This window comes from Malaya genurostris, chromosome 3 (assembly GCF_030247185.1).
Source record: "Malaya genurostris strain Urasoe2022 chromosome 3, Malgen_1.1, whole genome shotgun sequence".
NCBI classification, from domain to species: domain Eukaryota; kingdom Metazoa; phylum Arthropoda; class Insecta; order Diptera; family Culicidae; genus Malaya; species Malaya genurostris.
In genome coordinates this window covers 3900731-3919472 of record NC_080572.1, presented here as the reverse complement: position 1 = coordinate 3919472, position 18742 = coordinate 3900731, and the positions used below count along the sequence as shown (strand labels likewise).

Sequence of the window (18742 nt, the reverse complement as noted above, 5' to 3'; positions counted from 1 at the left end):
CCCAAATAACGTAATCTTTTTTTACGAACCAACTTCGTAAAAAGAGGTTTTTGCATCCAATGGAAACAATTTTCGGCTCCATGGAAATTACTACAATATGGGTATTTTCGGAACGGGATTGATGAGTAGATGACGGAAAACGATGTTTTTAGTGGTTCGGAAATCCAAGATGGCGACTTCCGGTTCATCGATATTGCTTAAAACCAATTGCAATATGGGTATTTTCGGAACGGTCATTACGATATGATTATATATCGTTTTGAAAAAAGTTATGCTTCTGACAAAGGTGTTTCCTGCTAATCATTATTGTTTGAATACTGTACTATATTTTCGAAATGACCATAACAAGTAGACGTCTGAACAGCTATAATAATTCTATATTGTTATAGTTATATTGTATGCTTTCAATATTTTTTTGAAGAAAATAAATAAATAGCAGATAAACTGGCAGGACCGACTTTCTCCTAATCGGATGAAACAATGTACATCTCTTCAGTATGGCAATCTTTTCTTTCTGATAAAGGAACCTTTTCGAATCAATATTAATTTTTAGAATGTCGAAATTTAAAACCGTAACTAACCACTTCAAATATCGTTTTCCGTCATCTACTCATCAATCCCGTTCCGAAAATACCCACATATCGACAAACCGGAAGTCGCACTCTTGGATTTCCAAACCACTTCAAACATCGTTTTCCGTCATCTACTCATCAATTCTGGTACGAAAATACCCACATTGTAAGGATGTTTAAGGAATATCGATAAACCGGAAGTCGCCATCTTGGATTTTGAACCGACCCCAATCATCATTTTCTTGCACCCACTTATCACATCCGTTCCGAAAATGGCCATATGATTGGGGGTTTTCACATTCAATACCCAAAACTTTTTTTACGAAGTAAATTCCAAATAACGTAAACATTTTTTACGAACCAAATTCCAAATAACGTAAACTTTTTTTACGAACTACCTCCATTTACGAACCCCCTTTTAGTTCGTAAATGGAGGTTTCGGTGTATTCGCTCGGTATTATTATTCCCTCATACATATTACTTACTACGAATTACTACAGTTTGCTTATGAGGTTTGATATCTGTTCGATTCTCCGGCCCTGGGTTAGTTTCCCGATTTATTTTCTCCGCATTTGATTGTTAATAACTTTTTCCATGATTTTTCTAGAATTATGAAAAAAATCACAAAATTGCTCAAAAGATATATCCTCAACACACCGTTCATCAAAAAGTCTAACCAGATTGCGTACAAAAAATCCGAAACGAAAACTCTGCCAATTAGCCCAGGTCTCCCCTATATTATGTTTTAATTAATAATGTCTGCACAAAAGTTGTTGGTAATTTAATGACATTGGTATGTACGATGATATAAGGCCATAGGCGTAGCGGCACGTTTTGAAATATTTATTCGTGCTTTTCTAATATGCAGCTAGATATTCGAAAGGTTGTCAAGCCAATGAGCATTTCTTTTGATAGTAATACTAGTTCAGAACTATGGTATTATAAGCGATAACCCAAATTGTTTAACAAAAATGAGCTTCGTCGCTGAATACAATTTTTCGATAAAAAATGTGGATGTTCCACCAACTTTGCCAGCGCCTATTCATGATTAAATCATAGACCAAACGACGATTCATGATTAAATTATAGACCAAACTGGACAAGTTTGACAATGACACAAGACATGATTCCCGCGTGATCTACCATAAACAGTGTTGCCAAAAAGATAGCAGTAAAAAATCATCCTTTACATCGTTTAATAGTCCACATGTGACACGATTGGGCGAACACTTGCTTTTATCTGTTTCCAAGTTTCTCTTTACTTCGATCGGGAATCAGAAATTGACGTTTTCATATTGAGTTAACTTCAAGGAGCTGTAGGATAAATTGATACGCGAATGCTGACGAATCGTAGTTTGGGTTTCGTATGTAACTATCATTTTTCAGGATTGTCGGGGTACTGTTTCAAGTGACATGCAAATATGCATTGTTATTAAGTGAGCTATACAGCAACTCAATTTTGTTCACAAAACCATATCCGTAGATCTGCTGCTGCTGCTGGTCACCGTGAGTGACCAGTGGAATGCTGAACAAACATTTTCGCTATCGGAGCTGATTAGACCCAACTTCCGTCTGTTGGCAAGACCGGTCAGGCGGTCGTGTAAATCTGTGTCGGATTTGCAAATTAGAACATTGAATGAAACATCCGAATTAGGCTTCAGTAGAGAGGAGGAAAGTGTTTGCGACGGTTTGACTTTGATGTCGATGAGCAGTGGCAGTAGCAGGACAACTTTCCACTATCCAGTCTCTGGTTGTTTGGGTTGTTAGTTTCGTAGGGCACTCAGGTGGACATTGATTTTGATCACCACGACGGAGTTAATTTTCTGATGTTGAGTGCGAAAAAATGAACTTTCAGTTTAGTCATCTGCACATCTGCAACGGTATTCGAATTGAATTTGACGAATGAAGAACGATTTTTTTAGAAATTCGGAAATTTTCTCTACTTCGATGCATGATTTTCGTTCCGATACTTTACACGTATCAATCCGGTATCGACCTGGAAAAACATAGGAGGAATTAATTGAATTTAATCGAATTTTCTAGTTTGTCACCAGCAGGGTTGGAAACCTGAAAAGCACACCCATCTGCTGACAAATGTACATACATCATCTCGTATGCAGCATCTGCATCATGTTTTGAATATGCTCGACTTAACGATTATGGTTTTTCACTCATCGGTTTCATTTCTGTGTTTGCTTTTTTTTTCAGGTGTTTGTTGTTGGACGAATCGATCGATCAGCTTCGATTTTCCGGGGATGTATTTGATGTCCTTTCTCGATAGTTGGTGATGATGCCGGTGTTACTGACGCTGACACAGTTGATGATGCCGACCAGTAATCGAATCTTGCTACAGTGGATAAGTTGTACCACGAACTGAGGTGAGCATCGGTTTCGGTTCAACGGAACTCGACGGCTGGAGGTGAGCGCAGGAGGGCAAACCAGTTAAAACAGAGAACATCGACAGGGGACGTATTAAACATACGATGAGCTATCAGCAAGGTAAGTCGGTAGGGCTGTTAAGCTTATGAGCGGGTGTCATTTCGATTGCTATTTTGGGTGGGATTTGGTGACGGTGCGAAAAGACGATGGAGCGGGGTACGCTTAGAGAGCAGATTGAATTTTGCGGGGTTATAAACCGGGATGAATTGCACTGCTGGAACGAATTGATCCGATTTTATGATAATCGAGCACTGTACGGGCGAATTTGATGGCATTTGGATCACTTTATGTGATATCACCGAGGGTATTTTGAATGTAAAGTGATTTGAAAGATTTCGATAGCCTTAAGTAGAAACGCTGCTTTAGATTTACCTCATGTTATCAGAAAGTTCAAGTAATAATATCGTGCAAATATTGTGAACATATCTTCTTCAGCAAGAGTTCGAACTGTTGAATGGTTTTGGCTGCCGAGACATGTTTCCTAAGATGTGCCTTCGTTAATGCCCAGTTTTTGGCCACATCCCGCATGAAACCTCCTTCTTTTGCTCAAACGCCTTCAGTATACCTGTTTAAGCTAAACTTGACGTCTCGAGGAAAAGGTGAAAAATGATGTATACCCCCCTGTGCCTACTGTGATCGTTGAGGTTTTGGCAGCCTTGCCACAGACGACTGATCGGTAGCGCGAAAGCGCCGTTTTGTAGCGTCAATTTTTTCTAGAATAAGCCTTTTGTAGCGTCTTTCTTTTCAAGTATAAAAAGCGCGTACATTTCGGCGTACAGTTAGTTAAGTTTTTGATCTCAAACAGTGCATAATAATAAATATTAAAGGTGAATAATTTGTCAGTTTTAATTCAGAGGAATCACCGTGATGGCTTGCGCTGTAAAGTACACTGAGTGAACAATACGTTTATCCAACTGAGGGTTAGCAGGACCTTTTTTTCGACCCGTTTTCGGTTTATCCTCAAAGGTGTTATCCTACGATTTTCCTAGTAATTTTACGACCTGCTAGAACAATTGAAATGAAGCCTACTCACCATGCAATCAACGATTTGGAACCAGCACGCTGCGGCTTATGTGAAATTCCGTTCCACATTAGTCAAAACTGTTGTGATTTCAACAACAGCAATATCAATGTACAGATACAGCAACTGGCCGATATTGTTGAAGTGCTTAGCAAAAAAGTCGATAGCATCTCCAATGTTTCAACTCCTAAGCCGCCTGTACGGAAGCCGATATGGCCAATAGGTGCAAAACGTCGTCGTGGTGAAAATGGTCAAGCTATTCGCCCAGGTGTCGATCGCGGAACTAATCAAATTGATTTTGGTGATCTCTCTGTTCCCTTCATTACACCTCCTGCAGTTCAGCCTAGCTTCTGGCTCTATTTATCGGGATTTCATCCCCTTATCAGTAACGAGGATGTACAGAAAATAGTCGCTCGCTGTTTGGATTTGGATGCTCCCTTTGCTGTCATTCGTTTAGTACCCAAAGGAACGGACTCATCATGGTTAACTTACATCTCATTCAAAATTAGTCTGGATCCAGTACACAAGCAGCAAGCACTAAACGCTGCGTGCTGGTCAACTGGTCTATTGTTTAGAGAATTTGTTGAGTTTTCAAAAAACATCGAAAGACAACCGATCAATTTCTCCAGCGATCATCTTGCAGATACACCAACACTGGCGGCAATTGTTTGAATGCAACACGAATTTCAGCGGACGGTGGGAGCTCCAGGGCACCTACCAGGGGCGAGTATTTACACGATTCATTTGGTTTATCTGCATTCAATGTTTGTCCTTTGAAGCAACTATCTGCCAACTCTATTTCGATTTTTTACCAGAATATTAGAGGATTAAGAACAAAAATTGATGACTTGTTCCTGAATTCTGCTGAATGCGATATCGACGTTTTTGTTATGACCGAGACTGGGCTTGACGATTGTATTTCCTCACTTCAGTTATTTGGAACGGCCTATATAGTGTTTCGCAGCGACCGTTCTCAAATAAATAGTAATAAAACACGCTTCGGTGGTAAGGTACGGACGGAAACTTGGAACAAATTTCTATCTCTGCAAAAATTAAAGGTACAAATCCAGTTTTATGCGCAATTTACATTCCCCACCAGATCGAAGCCAGGATGTGAACGTAATCAATGAGCATATTGCCTCTTTGGACTACTTGCGTGAGAAATGTTCGGATAAGGATGTAGTTCTCGTGTGTGGGGATTATATTTGCAGTAGTTCTCTGTTGCCATATGCTAGCCGCACATTACTCGATGGGATGGAATTTCTAGGTTTTGAAATGCTTCAAAGAGTGATGAAGTCGAATTCATTCGGATGATCATTTGAAAAAGCTGATCTTGTAGGTAGATCATTTTATGTCAGTTAGATCGCCTAAATCGACTTCATTTAAAGAAGCGAATGGCATTGAAGGAATGTTGGTAGGTAGAATGATTTGGCTTAGAAGAAGATGATTTGGCCGATCTACCTATTAATAAATTGTTTTCGTTAGAAGATGAACTGGAACTTCCTGTGTTCCTGGCGTTCCTGTGTTTTGATTATTTACATTAGAAGAATTAAATGGTAGATTTCTACCTGTTACACTAACATAACTGACATTAGAAGAAGATGATGACGAGGTCGATCTACCTGTCAATAAATTGTTTTCGTTAGAAGACGAAATGGAAGGCGTACCTGTTTGTTGTTTTAAATTCGAAGAAATAAGTGCCTTAGAAGAATTAGGCGTGGCATTTGCAACTGTTTTTTGATTCTCAGGTATGTTCTGTAAATTTAAGGTCGTTAATTTGACTTGTTGTCAAAGCGAACGAGCGTTTAAAATTTTTTCCCTGACCGGACATTTCAAATAGTTGGATTCATGATTTCCATCGCAATTTGAACATGAAAATTTATCAGTGGTTTCATTCGTTGGACAAACGTCTTTCGAATGCGATTTACCACAATTAAAACACCATATATCCATATGACAATTTTTGGTTCCTTGTCCCAAGTCTGGCAATGACGACATTGCGTTAAGTTTGCAATACGATTATGCCGTTTAAAATGATCCCAATGAATTTTAATGTGGGAAATGAAACGTACTTTTTCTAAAGTTTTCAAATTGTTTACATCACTTCGATTGAAGTGTATTAGGTAAAGTTCATGGGAGATTCCAGAGCGTGGTTTAGAAGTACCATTCGCTCTTTTTTTCATAAGTATCACTTGGGAAGGGGCAAAATCAAGCACTTCTTTTAGTAAATTTTTAATTTCATCAATACTTTGATCATTTGATAAGCCTTTCAAGACAGCCTTGAAGGTTTTTTTTTGATTTTATATCATATGAATAAAATTTATGAAGTTTCTCGGACAAATATCGGATAAGACGTTCGTTATCTTCCAATCCATCAACCAAGACTCGACATTCTCCTCTTCGTCCGATTTGAAATGAGACGTTTACTTCCGGGAGAAAAGTAGAAAGCTCAGTACGGAATGCTTTGAAGTCGGAAATCATCACCGTCACTGGTGGCATAGATTGATGTTTCTTCCCAGAACGACAAGCGTCCATTTTGGGAATTTTTGAAGAATTTTCTTCTATGTCACTACAATCGGAAGCAGGAAGAATCTCGTAAATATTGTTAGACGGCATAGAATCAACGGAAGGGAAATCCGTCCGTTGTCTTTTATTTTTACATTCAGATTCTATATGATCGTGAATGTTATTAGTAAATTGTTGAATAACGGATTGTGATTTATTCCGTATTGAATTATTTTTAGCCTTAGGCCTGTTGCCTTTCCGGTTGGACGCAGGCATTTTTGAAATGAATGAAATTTGAAATTAAAATAACAAGGCTAAATTAGTCTTCGATTACACTCCTAGTTTGTAAAAGACTGATTTTGTGGTAGTCTTTATATAGACTGATTAGTTCGAAGAATAATTCTTTGGATGGCTAGCCTTGAAAAAGGCTGATTAATTTCTTAGTCTTGAAAAAGACTGATTATATTAGAATATCACTCTTTGTATAGCATTGAGAAAGGCTGACTAATTGTTAGTCTTTAAAAAGACTGTTAGTGATTCAGGTAACTTACCTGCTGTTATTTCACATCGCTGTATTGACGCTTTATCTGGACCACTAAGTATTATTTTCACTCGATCATTTGAGCAAGGTAAATTCCCGCGGATATGGAAACAATCCTTCATTTGCCCAATATTCAAAGATGGCGATCGTCGTAATGTTGTAGACTATCGTGGCATAGCTAATCTTTCCGCTTCATCGAAACTTTTCGAGATTGTTGTGAGTAGTGCTATATTAGATCGAGCAAGGAATTATATATCATTCGATCAACATGGATTCATGCCAGGAAGATCAGTTGCAACAAATCTGTTAACAATTACTTCAAAGTATATTGCCAGCATGGAAGCTAAAGCTCATTTACACGGATCTAAAAGCTGCTTTCGACCAAATTGACCAAACAATACTTCTCAGCTTATTATCTCGTCTCGGATTTTCCGCCCATCTTGTGTCCTGGTTGAGCTCATATCTCACCGGGAGAGTTCTACGAGTAAAATTGAGCAACAGTTCATCATCACTTTTCTCTAACAACTCAGGAGTTCCTCAAGGCAGTAATTTAGGACCTTTGCTTTTCGTATTATATTTCAATGATGTCTCATTTGCTTTGGGAACTGATTGCAAACAATTGCAAGTAATTGCAAGGATTGTTGGTGGTTGCAAAATGCACTTGAATCGTTCGTAGATTGGTGTAGTCGAAACAAACTTATAATCACGTGATCACGTTTCACCGTACCCTGAGGCCTGTTAAATTTGACTATCGCATCGATGGCTCACTATGCTTGACTAGAGTTTACCGGGTTCGCGATTTGGGAATACTGCTAGATGAAAAAATATCATTTGATTTACAACGATCACAGATCACCTTAAAAGCATCACGTCAATTACGCTTTATCTGTAAAATCGCTAAAGATTTTAGAGATCCTCACTGTTTGAAAGCTTTGTACTGTTCACTTGTCCGGCCTATTCTAGAGAATGTTTCAGTAGTTTGGATTCCTTATCAACTTTCGTGGAGCATACGCATTGAAAGAGTTCAAAAACGATTCGTTCGTCTGGCATTACGAAACTAACCTTGGCAAAATCCTGCATATCTTTTCCTCATATCAGGATAGATGTCAACTATTAGAAATCGATACGCTTCATCGGCGCCGAAAAATCCAACAAGCATTATTATTTGCCAAATTTGTGTGACCTAGTGACTACAGGGTTACAACATTTTTTCTCGAAACCCGTTACATTTTACGATCATGCTTTGACGTGAATATGAAAAATAAGACCATTACGAGCCAATTGGAATTAATTTTCTATCGAATTTAGAAAACATCGAATTGAATCCCATTAAATACTCAGGTAGTTCTAAAAAGCCCAGCTAAATCGTTTCCCCCCCGGAGCAAACAACCTAATTTAGCTCCCGGAGGCAAAACTTTTCAATTGCCAAAAACTCAGCCTTTGTGCCGTTGATTTCATATAGCTTCAACCGACTGGCCCCGAAGCTCGTTTTCGCCTCAGTTGGCAAATTCAAACGTAAAACTTTCTTTTGTTTCACCTCACGTTACAATCAATTTCGGAATTATTACCCATCAGGTCCCGATTGCCTCAATCCTACCATACCGGCAGCGTTCGCTCCGATGTGCCTTAAGCATTGCAAAAAAAGGAAGGAAATCTCCTGCGATCCTTTCGAAGCGTCCTATTTTTTGTACGTACCTAACGAAAACCGCTGCTGCTGCTGGTGGGAGGAGGTAATTTCACCCAAATTGAAAATTTATTGTCTCTCATATTTGCAACCGAGCGTCATGTTTTCTGTTACCTTTGTCACTCCCTCCGGTACAGAAAAAGTACCACCAGCAACCGACATCAGGAATGAACATGCCAAATTTCGATGGTTTAATTAAATCCACCCGCGACAATGGCAGCACTTTTCCGTACTGGAGGAGGAGGAAAGTGTTCCTTTTATTGCTTCTTAACTTTTTTTTTTGGCATTTTCCAACCAGCGCGAACCAAAGCAATCGGTGAAATTTTGCCATCTTTGATGACGCCTTCAGTCCGCCTGCCCGCCTGTGAACTGAAAGCTTTCTTAGCTGAGTTTAACGATTTAATTTTCCTGTTCAATTTGCTGCTTGCTTTATTTAAATTTTGCCAATTTCGAAACTGTGTTTGTTGTAAATATTAGGTAGAATAAAAGATTGCAAACGGGAGCCTTTTCTTATTGATGGCCCCGAGGCGGTGAGTCTGTTCGGGTGCTGATAAAATTGTTCCTTCGGAGAATAATAGTTCACCTTTTGCCGGTGAATGACCCGATTTCTGCTCAGTTTGGTAAATTACGTCCGTAGATGTTACATAACTTTATACGTTTTCTAAGGATGCTTGGCAAGACGTCCGGTTAACTAACTTTCTTGAAGATAGTTGATTCAGTTTAGATTTTTTTAATCGAAAAATTTGATGGTACAGGTGGTAAAATTTTACTACATAGCTTTGTCCTCTCAACTCAGTTCGGTCTTCTTCGAAGAAAAAGGGACAAAAAATGCCAACCGGATGGCGTTCGTAAATTTTTACGACTCTTATCAGTCAATATCCGAAACTGCTCTACTAACTGGTAGTGACTAGTAAAAGAGCAGCGCACGAAGCACGGCATTTTTAGACATCGATTGGTGAAACTTTACATTCCATAAATTTATCGATACTAGTACCTTTCATGATACTAGTACCGGAAATCGATTCGAATGAAGCCCAAGAGAATTGACAACAAAAGTTAAATTGTTACAAGAACTCCCGGCTCCAGCAGTAAAACGCAATATAAATTGTCGATTTGCTCCGCCTACTTCAACCTCCACGCAATCATCGCAGTAGGCACAATCTGGTACATGTTTATCAAGAAACACAGGAGTCCTGCTTCTCCCCTACTCGAGTCCGAGAGCCAGAGATAAAACCATTGCGAAACTTCTATCGTGATTACTGTCCAGAGACCAGAACACAATTATAAAAGAAAATTGGCTTTTTTATCCCAAGATTGCATTATTACGATGATTATTAAATCGCTCTCATTGGGCCTCGGACCGAAGCCAACGAGTGAGCGTAGGTGGCCAACATCGGCCGGTCTACACTAAATTCACGATAGTTAGCGTAAGTAACAAGCCGTAAGCCGTGGTAGGGCGACAGAGGGTGTCAGCCGAGAGAATGATTGCTTGCTACCTTCCAGTGCTAAATCCGTATGTTGGAACAGTGCTGCCAGTAGACAATACTGGTTTCTTTTGGAACACTTATCGACTGATGTCACGGGATACTTTAGGGTGGAATTTATAGATAGTGATTTTATAAAAAGTCATGCTTGTGAAAACTGCCTAAAACATTTTGAGAGTGGAAGGTCGTAGTAAGACTGAATGTTATTCTAATTGAAACTTTTATGTTATTAGAACAAACACAGTCTCAATATGGTTTAATATAAGAGCATGTTCAGGAGTGTCATATCTCTATTTGTATAATAAATTACAAATACAAAATTTAAATTAAGATTCTGGAAAAATCGCAATCCAAGCAACGTTTTACTTGGGTACTGTAAAACTGTTTGTTTTAGCTCTATTATGCACATCCTATCCGAAATTTCGTGCAGCCGAAGACACCCATATTGGGTGTTTTCCAGGAATATCAATTTTCGAACCACAGTTTCAGTTCGTATATAGAGGTTTTGATGTATTGTGCAGCATTGTGTCAGTTTTGGACATAAAACATTGCGTTAGAAATATATCATTCTACTTACAATTATTCATGATGTTATCAATGATTGTTTTGCGTTTTGGCTCTGTTTCTTTTGTTTTCAATACTTTGATCTGTAAGCAGGGCCGGTGAAACATGTTATACCCAAGTGGGTAATTTTTCGTATCTGGGAGAACTGGCGCAATTAATTTATTTATTTATTCGTCAAACAAATATAGACTAGAGACAAAAGCTACAATGGTTTCTTATATGCTATACATTTCTTTTATTTGTTTCCTGGACATAGTTAGATGGATTTTTTGGCAGTTTTCGTTATAAAAGCGCATTTGATTAACAGGATTATTTATGGCATAATTTGTTTGTGTATTTTTTTCCGAGAATATTTGACGACTTCTGAGATGGCGACTAGAAACATAAAATTTTAGTTTCGAAAGCTATTGCTTTCGATTGCGAGTTGAACCAGACAGGCAATTTGCTATTGTGACTTTTTCTTCTTCTTCTTGCTTTTACTGGTACAATTTCCGAAATTAAGTTGTTAATAATTAGATAGATTTTTTCTACTTCTTCATTGCCGTTTCCTTCTATACTCAAAATATTTTACCAGTTTAATGTACTTAGTCTACGTTTTGCTTCTTCGAAATTTTTTTTGTGGTATTCCGGCACTTCCTCGTATTCTATTTCGTTAGGGAGAGACATGTTATGCATGAACAGAGATGGCATTTCACCAGAGAGATACACGCTAGAGTCAGATTTTTGCCACACCGAGGATGAAAAAAACGAAGCACCGCACAAAGCGGAAAGCGCACTTCTTCTCAGTGTCGAATAGACAGCATTTGAGTGTGTGCTTGTTGTTAAAGCAGCTGGCGCGAGTGAAACACATTCTCTTCGCATGAATCGCTCACACGCGCTCTCGTCTAAATACACCCAAGTGACCACTGGCGCGTGATGTTGAGCGAACACTTCTGTGAACTTCAATTAATAGAGAGTAGATCTGGCCTTGCTATGAAAAATTTGCAAGGAAAACCGAAAATTTTACGATAAATTGTTTTATTTTGCTGATTTTGCGTGTCCACGCTTCATCTACGCAAACCATACAGCAGAGTGCTCACCGGCGTGTACACCTCTGTGTAAGTATCTGCATACACCTCAGAGAATTTATTAGCTAATGCTCTAGCACTTTGGTGCGATTCAGTGGAAGAGGTAAAAGGAAATAAACAAACGCACTCATGATGCGTGCACACTTTATACAACAGTGGGGTATAAATGTGAAAAAGAAGAGCTCTCGTTGAAGTTGTCAGTGCGAGGGGAGAAATTTTGCTTGCTCTTCGTCACACAGAGGAGATAGACATCTCTGTGCATGAAGATGGAGTATTCAATTTCTGTGTGAAATGATTCGTTTTTCCAGAGTGGATTTGGTGAGGCATTCACACAGAAGTCTTCGGTACAGTTCGTGAAAAGAAGATCAAGATATGTTTTGAATGAATTTTGTTTGTTTTTTACCGAATTAATTTGATTCAAGCCGAATGAAAAAAAATTGTCGAAAAGAAGTTGTAGTGTTTCATTTTCTCTTGCAATTGGAAGCAAAATAGATTAATTTTGTTCATCGGTGATGAAGTGAGCGTTTCGTTGGTAAAAGTCACCGTATATTTGTTACTTAACTTCTGGTTCCATATTCGACATAATTATTTCTACGGTTTGAAAGAATAGCTCGAAAGTTGTTTTGTTAGCATTTTCAGGGGGAAAATACACAGAGGCAAAAATATATCCTGATATAAAATACTTTGGTCCAAACATCTTCAAATTCTTTGTGTTCATTTGTTTCAATTTTGTCGGATGAAAAATCAGCACTTACTGGAATGAAGACTCCACCTCCAGATTTTTTGTTGGATAGTGCTAAGTTTCTTCTTCGCAATTTACGCTTTCGTCTCAACTACTTTCAGTTCCAAGAATAACTGAGAAGGAAGATGATAAAATATTTTGTTGAATTTGCGATTGAAATTCTGACAGTAGACAAGAACTTTAATCGCATTCTGTTGTGAATGCGAAGAAATTTGAGGATTTGAATGAAGTGTGGTGTCACTTACGGAACGACCCACTATTTTGAATTATTAAAATGATATTTATCCCTTAAAAGTGTGAGATCGATTTTTCCAATGTTTTTTTTAAATTCGAAGCTTGAAACAAAATTGCGTATTTGAAGGCTGAATACGACATGAAACTATTGTGGGGTGACGTTGACGTAGGACTACCCAGATAGTTTCAAAATCACTTCCAGTATTTGTTTTGAATATTAAGGCAACAGTCTCGTGTGTTCCGTATAAACTGCGTCTGCGAATTTTCGAAATTAATTCTTCGAGCATTTTGGTTACTCTGGCCGTTTAGTTTGTATGATGGAGGGTACTGAGCTCGTTCACCCAGTACTCCATGATCGAGATCATCCTGCATTTCCTCGAATACGAAGAAACAACTGATTTTCGATCAAAATGTGTCTCGCGAAAATCGAACGGCGCACAAGACAAATTCTCAAACAGTCCAACTGGTGATGTCCATAGCACATCGTTCAAAAGGTTCCGGGACTGATCCAGAGATGACGTTTGTAATGTCAAACTAACCTCATTTTTCGAAAGTACCAACTTTCAGATGACATTTATTAAATTTACTCGTCAACCTACCGACATATAAGTGATTTTTTTTTTTTTTCACTATATTTTAATTATGTTAATTCTTTTTTTTTTTTTTATTCAAGAATATAATGTTTAAGGCACACTGCTTAAGCTCTAAGATGCCAAGGGCTTTTACTAATTTAAAATTTACGACTAACTTAAAACTAGGGTTGTATCATTAAGTAATGTCATATTTGGGTCGCAGTGGTTGACTTTGGCAGATCCAGCCTTCATATGGTGATCGGCCGGTGATCTGAATATTTCATGAGAGTCTTCCATATGGCGTTGGTGAATATTCATGTTGGCCGCATTCTTCGGTCCGTGTGGGTCCGCGGGAAACACCCCCAGGTTACGAATACCCGGCGGGTGGCCCGCATGCTGTTGATAAGTTTCCGTGGGCGATGATGGTGTTGTTACAGAAGAAAATGAAAAAAAAAGATAGCGAAGTAAATATTGCGGAAAACGAAGTAAAATGGGGATATGGGAATGAAATGACTAAAACGACAGAGATCTAATTAGTTGACATCGAGATGGTGAAAAGACGGGGAGGGGGGAAGCGAAGGTTAGTGACAGCAAAAAGATCTTGTTAGTTCCGATGAAGATGGTGGACAGATGAGGAATCGGGATAATCGGCGGAAGTTAGTGTCGAACCTGCAGTTGAGAAATAATTCTTAGCCACAGTTGAAACAACGTCGATAAATAGGAGGAACTTTCTAAGCCAGATGTAACAGATTACACTTGTATATTAATGTATTTGAGAAACTCGTATATCAGAAGCATATATGAGCTATCCCGACTCGCCAACACATCCCGAACCGGAACCTCAGGCGGTCTACCTCGGGCCCTGAGGGATTCCAGTAGCTTCGACCTGGCGTCGCGATACTCTACGCACGACCACACGACATGCTCGATGTCCTGATAACCGTCGCCACAGGTGCAGAGTAGAGATGGTCGGGTATAGAAATTCTTATACCCGAACCCGACCCGTACCCGAGTGATCAGCAGAAAAAATTACCCGTACCCGACCCGTACCCGATTAAAAATTTAAAACATTACCCGTACCCGACCCGTACCCGGTCAATAATAAAAAAAAATTACCCGTACCCGACCCGTACCCGATAAAAAATAAAAAATTTTACCCGTACCCGACCCGTACCCGATTAAAAATTACCTGTACCCGTACCCGACCCGAATGAGTAGTAAAAAGTTTACCAAAATTCAGGATGGAAAAAATAAAATGTTTTAGATAGCGAGCTAGATAGAGCGTATCAGGCTCTAGTTTGTAAGTAAAATACATTAAAATGCTTGTGTACATTTGTACATATAAATACACTGTGAAGCATGAATAGATTTCCAATGTCTTTGGAACTTTATACTCATTTACAAATGTCAACAAAACGGGAGTAATATCTACTCAAATTTTTCGAGAAGCTTATTGATCCAAAATGTCGTAATACCCGTTGTATTCAATTTTGGGTAAGTATGGTTTTTACGGAACAGTGCGACTTTTGATCTAATTCTTTAGAACCACAAGTAAGCGTGCTCATTATCTTGACACACAAATAAAAATTCACATTAAAATCACTTGAAAAATCACGAACATCCCCTAAAATTAATAGAGTATCATCGGTTCGTTTACGTGAATTGACCAAACATCAAATAATTCACGTGTATTCCCGGTGTGAAAAATTCAATTTTGAAAATGGTGAACTGTGAGGTGTAAGTAGTTTGAACATTTGTGAGACATTTTTTATGGTTACATTTTTACCTTTTTTTATAAGTATAAAAAATAGGTATAGAATTCGCTCAAACTTTCGAAAAATTTTCCGAGGCCCGGAGGGCCGAGTGACATATACCAATCGATTCAGCTCAACGAACTGAGCAAATGTCTCTGTGTGTGTGTGTGTGTGTGTGTGTGTGTGTGTGTGTGTGTGTGTGTGTGTGTGTGTGTGTGTGTGTGTGTATGTGTGTGTGTCCGTATGTGTGTTGTCAACTAAGAGGTCGAGATCTCAGAGATGGCTGGACCGATTTTGATCAAACTAGTCGCAAATGAAAGGTCTCCCCGTCACCCAGAACGCTATTGAATGGTTTTGAGATCGGATGTTTACTTTTTGAGTTATATGAAGTTTTATGTCAAAATTTTCAGTTTTTTGACAATATCTGTCACAATTGACCTTGAAACCAGAATGTGTTTTCAGACTTAGATTCCGCACGGTGATAGCTATCCAACAAGCCATAGATTGTTAAAATCCGTCCATTTTTAACGGAGATATCGATATTTTTGGGTAGGACATATTCCAGTAGTAGGAGTTTCACGCACTTAGTGATAAAGCGATTTTTCTGAGCAAAGTGAAACACGATTCTTTATACTGTTACATACAATTATTTCTAAGTAACAAAAAGACTGTGTATAGCATCTTTTTTCATGGTAATTTGCCTCGAACCGATTTTAGCACGGTTCGTTTTTGGCAACAATAACAATAATAAACGTTCGAATATGATATATATAAACCAGATGATGGCAGCATTTCCGAGTTGAGAACAATGCCATGATTAAATTTATTTAAACTACTTACAGCAATAAATGCTGGAAGAACATAACACCCATATACCATTCGAATCAGTTCGTCGAGATCAGCAAATATGTGTGTGACAAATAATTTCGCTCAATATTCTCGGAGGTGACTCGACCGTTTTCTACAAATTCTGATTCATCTGAGAAGCCGTATACTCCCAAACAAGCATCCTGAATTTCATTTGGATCCATTTAAAATAATATAACTAATTTTTCTCGTAGATGGCTGAATCGATCTAAGATTCAAATTGAATCTAAGAACCATCTAAGATTCAAATTGAAGGCCTTAAGATCCTATAAAACATCTCGCTTTTTACTCAGATCTGACTTCCGGTTTAGAAGATTCAGGGTGATTAGTATAGAAATGTCTATTCCACGTAAATTAATCAGGTTATCGGGTTTGCAGATTTGGATAATTCATAACCAAATGAACTTATTTCAGTTTTAGTGTTTTTCAATTTTTGATTCAGAAGGTACTACGATTTCTCAAAGATGTCTGCACTGATTTTCAAACATTTTGATTCAAATGTAAACTGTACAGCTCCTTAGGTGAATTTAACTGACTTCGGCTACATCGATTTTCGAATTCTGGTTCCAGTCCGAATCGTTTCTCAAAGCTCACTCGTTTTCTCAAGAAATGCCAACTCGAATTTCAAAAACGAAAATTCAAATTAAAGGACTTACGGTCCCATACAAAATTGGTCAATTTTATCCGATTCTGACTTCCGATTCTAGAATTACAGAGTGATCAAATTTCAAAATTCGAACCGATGTAGAAGGTGACAATTCCAAAAAACTTGAAAGTTGGACTCAAAACTATTGCAATTTATTCGTTTTTGGCCATACGAATTGGTTTGGGTTATGCTGGTTCCTGAATACCGGCTCTGGAAGTACCCTAAATAACTGTAAACTCTGAAGTGAAACTTACGTCGACATTTCATGGAATGTTCAATCAACTGTCACAATTTTAGACTAAATATTACAGGGTAATGAGTGATTAAAATCTCAATTTGCCGCTTGAAATGACGGTCAATAAAATAATGCCCTGAGAACTAAAACACCAAAGAATATTAATGCAAAAAACACATGCGGATTGATAAAAAAAGGTATCATCTCACTGCTAGGTGGATTAAGCTCGTTTTTTTACTACAAAGCAAAATGAATTATGATTTTGATTTAAATTAATCTATCAAATATGCCCGTTTTGTAAGCCTCACAAACCCACACCAACGATGTTAACGGGAGCTGGTGGTTTTTACAGCCATTGAACTTCTGTTCCACCTCTCTTGGAACCCTCAACGAGTGAACACGGTGAAAATTTGAGCATATCGCGTGAAAAGATTTTCACCCGTACTTTTGCGACTGTCACGTATCGAGATTTTCAGTGAAAAGAAACGTAAACTAACTCGACGTCAACATTTCAAAAGGGCCTAAAGAGTGTAATCGTCACATTATCTCCAAACCATTATTTTCTTTTCATAGATAGTCTGAGTGCAATTGAAGCTATTCGCTCAAACGCTGCTTGCCAAAATGAACCTTTTTTCTTGGGCAAAATAAAACAGTCCCTGAACGTCATATTGAATAATAATTATCAAATCACAATAGTTTGGGTTCCGGCTCATTGCTCCATTCCAGGCAATGAAAGAGCCGATAGTTTAGCTAAACGTGGTGCTATTGAGGGTGAGATTTATGAGAGACCGATTGCTTTCAACGAATTCTATAGCGCGTCTCGCCAAAGAACACTTGCCAGCTGGCAAGCTTCTTGGGATAAAGATGATCTGGGTCGGTGGATGCACTCAATTATTCCTAAAATATCGACAAAGGCATGGTTCAGGGGACTGGATGTGAGTAGAGATTTCATTCGTGTGATGTCCAGACTCATGTCCAATCACTACACGTTAGATGCACATCTCCTTCGAATTGGACTTTCCGAGACTAATCATTGTGCTTGCGGCGAAGGTTACCGCGATATTGACCATGTTGTTTGGACATGCGTGGAGTTTCGTGATGTCAGATCTCAACTAATAAATTCCTTGCGTACCCAAGGTAGACTATCCAATGTCCCAGTTCGCGACATTCTTGCTTGTCGTGACCTTCCATACATGAAACTTCTTTATCATTTTATTAAATCCATTGGAGTTCCAATTTGAATTTTATTTTATGTTAGACTGTTTTCTCTTCCATGAGTTAAACCAATAGCCAACTATAGGATATTGAATATAAGTGGTGAACTGATACAAACAAACCTGAAATAGTTATAAGATCATGTACAAAATAACTGTATTTTATTTAATGTAATTTAAAATAGCAACTCGCTTGATAAAAACAGTGTTTAGATTAACTAATGAGTACCAACATACTAATATGATATTCGAAATGTATTAGGTTTAAACTACTATGTATTGTGGATGCCACGGCGAAGAAAAACTTATGTATATTGCCTATGAAATAAACGTATTTATGAAAAAAAAAAAAAAGGGCCTAAAAACAATTGACAGATTTTCTTTGTTTACTTTCTCTTTCGACTATATCTGCGTTATTATACAAACGTTCGTTACATATTTGGTAATGTTTGAAACATGGAGATATTATCTTTCATCCTACACGAATACTTTGTAGGTACACGTGAAAATTAAGGAGATATTCACAAAAGAGAAAGTAAACAAAGAGCAACTCTCATTGGTTTATGTGCCCTTATGAAATGTTGACATCGAACTGGCAATA

General features: G+C 38.2%; 1 protein-coding gene across 5 annotated transcripts in view; it reads left to right on the top strand.

Annotated features, from left to right (window-relative positions):
- LOC131436773 (uncharacterized) overlaps positions 1-18742 on the top strand; it is a 607210-nt gene that overhangs the window by 57725 nt on the left and 530743 nt on the right. For all 5 annotated transcript variants that reach the window (XR_009230662.1, XM_058605680.1, XM_058605678.1 and 2 more), the window contains one exon: positions 2781-3071. Coding sequence is in view for 4 of the 5 variants with exons in the window: in XM_058605680.1 (XP_058461663.1) it covers positions 3056-3071 (16 nt within the window). In the remaining variant the exon portion in view is untranslated. The remainder of the gene's footprint in view (positions 1-2780; positions 3072-18742) is intronic.